The sequence below is a fragment of the Gossypium hirsutum genome, chromosome D11, assembly GCF_007990345.1.
Source record: "Gossypium hirsutum isolate 1008001.06 chromosome D11, Gossypium_hirsutum_v2.1, whole genome shotgun sequence".
NCBI lineage: Eukaryota > Viridiplantae > Streptophyta > Magnoliopsida > Malvales > Malvaceae > Gossypium > Gossypium hirsutum.
In genome coordinates, this window is record NC_053447.1 from 52,136,943 (window position 1) to 52,143,451 (window position 6,509).

A 6,509-nucleotide genomic window follows, 5' to 3' on the forward strand; every position below is an offset into this window, starting at 1 on the left:
AAAGATTTTATTTATTTTTTAAATTTTTTTAAATTTTTTTAAATATTGCAATATCATCATGATATACACGTGGCACACTACATGTTATTGCTAGTTTAATAGTAGAAATAAATGAATTTTTTACAGAATGACCACTTTAATCTTTAATTTATTACATGGACTAATTTATCCATTTTTAAGTTTGGAGATAAAATACAATCTGATTCCTAGTACAAAAACCTCTATAATACTTTTATCCAATTAATCTCATATTTTGCATATTTTAGGATAGTGATCTAAATTATATTTTTATCATAATGATTTAAATTTTATACCACTGTGTACTTTTATTTTGTTTAACATACGACTTCTTTAAGTTTTCATGTTATTTTTATGTCCTGTCATTTTTTTTATTTTTTTCATATTTTTTATTAATCCATTCCATATTTTGCTTAATTATTTTGTTATAATAATTCAATTTTTACATTAAATTAATGTAATTAAAACTCAAATCGTTGCATTTATGATTAATATCAGCATTACACTGAAAATTTTCGTAAAATTTCTTCAAGCATACGGGCATATTCTAGTACACATATTGTAATCATCTCCAAAATCCATAGATGACCAAAATAAATTTAATCCTAGAAAAAAGCAAATTGTCTCATATTAATTCGGCAATACCGTCCTTGAATACAAGGTTTATTTTTCCATTAAAAAAACAATAAAACAGTATAGTTTTTAACTTTAATCTTGTACTCTTTTGAACCCAACAAGTAGCTTTTAACACTATAAATACTTACTACAACCTATGGTTTTCCAGAAGTCTTCCATACCCAGAAAATAAAAAACATTAGAGCAACAAATTAGATTCTATTTTTTGGGCTGAATTAAATCAAATGGCTGTTCATCGTTCATTAGTTATTTTTGCAATTGTTGCTTTCATGGCTCCGACAATCTCATTGGCTATGGATTATGTCGTGGGTGATGATAATGGGTGGAAGTTAGAAGTTAATTATACAGATTGGGCTAAAGACAAGCAGTTCTATGTTGGAGACACTCTTCGTAAGCTTATCCATTCTTACCCTTCTTTTTAATTAGTAATAAAATTTATGTTGTGTTTATTATGTATGCTTTGAAAGAAAGTTAGGGTTAGGGTTTCACGTATTATGTTGTAACTATACCTAACAACTAAACTCAAGATTGGATTGTAATCCTAAATCAACTTTCGAGACTATAAATTTACTTGTGGATCAAATACTCAAGTTAATTTTTTTTTATTTGGGGCTGTAGTTTTCAAGTACAACAATGCTAGTCACAACGTTTACAAAGTGACTGGAGATGACTTCAACAGCTGCAATGTTCCATCAAACAATAGTTTGGGCTTATTCACAGGAAACGACAAAATTAACTTGGCAGGCGCCGGTAAAAAATGGTACATTTGTGGTTTTACCGGCCATTGTAATCAAGGGATGAAGTTTAAGATCACGGTGCTAGACGGTACTGCCCCAGCTCCTCCTCCTAACGCTGCTTCAACATTACTTGCCAAAGCGACCAATTTCCAGATAGTGTTAGGGATGACTTTATCCATTGCGGCTGCATTGATCATGGTCTAGTGAAGCTTTTATTCATGGGGTGAAGTTTGAAGGCTTAGCATTTTAATGAATAAAGCAGTTTGATGTGATCTTGGATTGGATTTGTTACTTGCGATTGTTTTTATTTTTCTTCTACAAATGCTTCCCGTTGTAACGTTTGAATTAATAAAAGTGATTTTCTACTGTTTTATCAGCGAAATCCTTTTCTTATTGCGATGGATTTTTAGATTATAGTTACATAATAAATAAATAAATACCTAAAATATACCTCATTATAACTCTAAATTTGTAATTAATTTATTTTAAAAGATGATAAATGATAGAAAAGGTTGACACAAATTTTTATAGTAATTCGGTCTCAATTATCATTCTCTACTACATTAACCCCACTTGTCAAGGATTTTCCTAATGGATTAACTTTGAATCGACACCTTTTAAAGATAATGTCTAACTTTTTTAGCTTTAATAGTAAAATTTCCCTTTTACCTATACCTAAATTCCTCGATTGACCCTCTTATTTTACTTGGTATGGAGGATGGAAATGAGTGAGGACGGAAAATTTGTTAATCAAATGATTAAAATTCATAATCACTTTTTAGTTTGTATTTTAACCATAAGATTGTGAATTTTTCATCTTCAATCTTTTATATCCTTCCTATAAAGTAGAGTCTTCAAGGTTTTTTGGGTTTTTTTTGGGTGGGGTCATAAGTGATCTTAAAGTTTTATTTAGTCATGTACTTTGACCCCAATTGTAACATGGTTGAAAAAACTATGTGACATTTGGACGAATAAAATCTTGACATGTGACAAAAATTCAATTTAACTTAATACTGCTAGAGCCTTGCCATTTCATAAATCTATTTGAGAGTTTCTTAGAGAGAGAGGAGGATGAAAAATAAAATATATTAATTTTAATTGAAAATTTTGCCACGTGGTTTTGTTCACAATGTTACATTTTGGGGCCAAAGCACGTGATAGAATAAAACTTTAGGGACTAATTTTGACTAAAATCAATTTAAAGGCCAATCTGGCAATCGAGGTATAGTAGAGGGGTCATTTTACTCATAAAGCCTAATGTTTACAGTTTGATCTTTTACTTAGGCTAAAATAAAAACCACTTCTCCCTAATTTTGAATGTTAAACTAGAATCTCTCCTTTTACAAATATATGAAATGAGTAAAGAAAGAAAACCTCTAATAGGTAAGTGTTACAAAGTTTAAGCTCACTCAAAGATAGAGCTAAATGTTGGATCTGATGCTTTAAGTGTAGTATTTTTGTCTATGTACACTTGTCATTTTTTCAAACAAATTGGTTAATAAAAAAATTATATTTATTATAATAATATATGTTGTATAATTTTCTTCATATAGTTTTTTGCAAGCAAAGCAAAATAAAAGCAAATGTTGTTAATTGGTTGTCTAATGTTTAACTAATAAGCACTATTACGTGGTCAGATCATAATGCGGAAAGATAACTTATATTAGTAGAAGAACCTAAACATGCCCTTTGTATAATTAGAAAGGAGAAAACTGATTGAAAGACTAATATGTTGTCTATCAAGTCCAATTGGGGAGATGTTTTGTCTTGGGCATCAGAGCGGATAACTTCGAAAAGATAGAGACATAAATGCGACTGGCTAGACTGATAGTACATTAGATTGGACCTACGAAGAATAGATCCTAAATCCATTTATAGATTTATTCACTTGTGACATTCATAGTGTGACATACCTAAATCTTGAGTAGATGAAAGACTATGAATGCATGACTCATATACTTTGATATAAGTAAAAGCTTGAGTTCAAATAGATAAGGAACTCGAAGCTAATGCGTTGGGTATACGACTTCTACAATTTGTAGCGTCATTCACAATAGTGGAATTCATATCCCGAGACATAGGTAAATGATATCCTCTCATTGACATTACATGGTTTATGAAAAGTAAATGTGGTTACGGGTCACTCGTCTTTTGTGACGGATGACTTGATTACTATTTGATAGTAATTCACTTTTAATGTAGGAAGATGTAATGATTACCATGAGATAAAATAGGATCACATTTGGATAAAAAATATTATCCCAAAGAGACTAACGATATCTTATGAGGGTAATAGACTTACGATAGGGTTATTGGACGAGCACTAATCGAGTTGCTTTCATAATGGTATACTTTTAGGGAGAGCTTAGTTGCGATACTATAATGGAATGAATTCATAACTAAACGAGTTTATAATGAATAGGCGAAAAACTGAAACTTAATTATAAATCATTTTAGCCCTAATTGCATGTCATTGGTCCTTCCGTTAGCTTGTTGAAACTAGAAATGAATTGCATGTTGAATCAAATGAACATAAATGAAAAAAATGGAGAACTGAGAAATCATTTGGAAATGATTATGGTTTTCTCCAAAATGAAAATGAAAATCAAAATGGAGAAATGAAATCATCTAGAAATTATTATGGTTTTCTCTAAACTGAAAATGAAAATGGAAAACAGAAAATGAAAATGGCCTAAAAAATGAATTTATGTTTTTCGAATTAAATGAAGTTTGAAAATGGAAATAAATCATTTGGTCACAGTGAACCGTTGAATACAGAAAAAAATATGTTTTCTCATTAATTCTTTTATGGTAAAGTCATCATGATTTTAACAGAATTAGAATTGGGTTAAGAATATTATTTAATTGAAAATATATTGAGAAGTTTATTTTGGGAAATAGAAAAATAAATACCGGGTAGATCAAATTATAAGGTATTGAGTTAAAAGCTCGAGAAATACTTATAATTGAATCTGATATGAGAGGGTCCAAAAGCCCTTCATAATAAAGGGTGGGATAGCGAACCCTAGTATTATTAACTAGGGTTGCCAACCCTTATCCTCATAGATAGACTAGAAGTTCATTTTTCTAGTTGAAATAAACTTCTACACTTCAATAAGGGTTCTACCTCCTGTCCCTATAAGTAGATGACACCGGTAGGGCTATTTACACAACTTTAAGATATTGTTACTCTGTCTAAAAATAAAGAAAATTTATTCTCAACTATGGAATCTATTTTTCAGAATAACAAACTCTGTTGGTTTCTATTTGAGAAAAGATTTTTCGTTTTCACATTAAAGAAAAGAAAAATATTTCTAGTTCTATATTTTGATTCGAATTGTTCAAGCCTACACTCGAAGAATTTCAAGGTACAAGAATAGCAGAGAAGATCGTTTGATTGAAAGTAGGGAACGTCAATTATCCGCTTACCTGAAAACACATTTGCGAATTCGGTCTAGGGTTTATTGCTATAAACATCACAAACTGGGTCAATTTTCAAAACTTTTATTTTTTGTTGTGCAAGAAAATCATTTTCGAACTAGATTTTTTTCAACACTAAACTCTTTCAAAGATTTCAAATAAAGCTTTCTAAAAAATATGTACAACAGAAAGATGAAGAAAACAAAGGTTTAATGAATTTTCTCATAGTTTCTTACTTGAATATTGATCTCTTGAAGTGTACTTATACCAAGGAATGAGTTTCTACTCGTTTATAGCCATTGGAGGATGTAAAATCACGTTTATTAAAGCCTTGCATGACAAAGGATCAAGCCTTTTAAGTGGGAGATGGATCTTTTATACCTCGATAATAGCTTGTGGCTATTAACTGAGGGGAGGATTGATCATTTACTTCAAATATGCTTTAAAACACCTTGAAAATGTTTTGGATTGACTCAAAAACATTAGAAACATATCAAATCATTTTATGATAATGTTTATAAGTATTTTAAAATCTTGAAAATGTTTGATGGGATTTTTAATAATATTTTCAAAAAACTGACATCATTGAGCTCCTTCACTCTAAGCATCGTAGCATTAAACCTTTTGATATATTCCTATTAGGTTTCATTGAGGTTCTACTTAATGGCCATAATACATGCTAAAAAACTAAGGTCTCATCACAAATCCAAACATGTATTACATTGATATCACTTGATCTGAGAGATCATTGATAGACATGATATAGGTATGGGTAAGATACCCACAGAAGATAATCTACCTGATTCGTTTACTAAGGTTCTGACACAATAGAAACAAAATCATCACATGGAAGGTCTAGGGCATAGATATATGGGCGATTGGCTTTAGTATTATTAGTAGATTGTTAGTGTAAGCCCTAAAAGTGAATCATGATTTGGTTGTAAGATCTAAACAATATTTAATTGGATTAATATTATTATAGTTTTATAATAATAAATCTAGATATTTCTTCATCCATGAGTAAATCATATGGTATTTAACACTTGTGTAGATACAGCCTATGGAACACATTAGTCTATACAAGGAAATTATAAAGAGTTATAATTATGAGATCTCTATGCATTACACTTGTGATTCCTAAATTGTTCTCAGTCATTGTATTATCAAGATAGGGCATTGTTAATGCTCAAAGGTCAACACATGTTAAGCATTCATGAATAGGATGCATGCAATTGATTTCATAAGTTGAAGTATAGGATACTTGATAATAACATGTGGGTGCTTGTTATGAGAACAAATCTACTAAACATGACCCACTACGAGAGTTCTTATAACACCCCAAACCCAACCTAGGAGTTATGGCAGAATCTGGCGTGTCACATTGAAGTGTCTTTCGAAAATTGGACTCGTTGGTAAAAATTTGTTTTTAAGTTAAAGAAAAAACTGTTTATTAGTAATTAACATATCAACTCGTCAAACGTTTTTCTTGTTATCTAATATTGTTTTAATAGGTTGATCTAAAATCAGAGAAGCTTTTGAATACTCTAAAGTTTAAATTTTGTGTCTTTGAAAACAACAATTATTTTGAAAATTCGTCTTCTGCTAAACTAGCATCTTAAAATAAGTAAGCAAAAGCCCAATTAAAAATTTAAACAAACATAAATGACCTTATTACACAAACTTTAATTTTAAATAAAA

At 30.0% G+C, this 6,509-nt stretch overlaps 1 protein-coding gene across 1 annotated transcript; it reads left to right on the forward strand.

The window, feature by feature from the left end:
* Positions 1-820: 820 nt before the first annotated feature.
* Positions 821-1,766, forward strand: LOC107963383 (blue copper protein 1a). Its single transcript, XM_016899924.1, has 2 exons — positions 821-1,044; positions 1,273-1,766. Exons 1-2 carry the CDS (start codon positions 879-881, stop codon positions 1,593-1,595), a joined length of 489 nt encoding a protein of 162 aa, XP_016755413.1. The 5' UTR covers positions 821-878; the 3' UTR covers positions 1,596-1,766.
* The last annotated feature ends 4,743 nt before the right edge of the window (positions 1,767-6,509 follow it).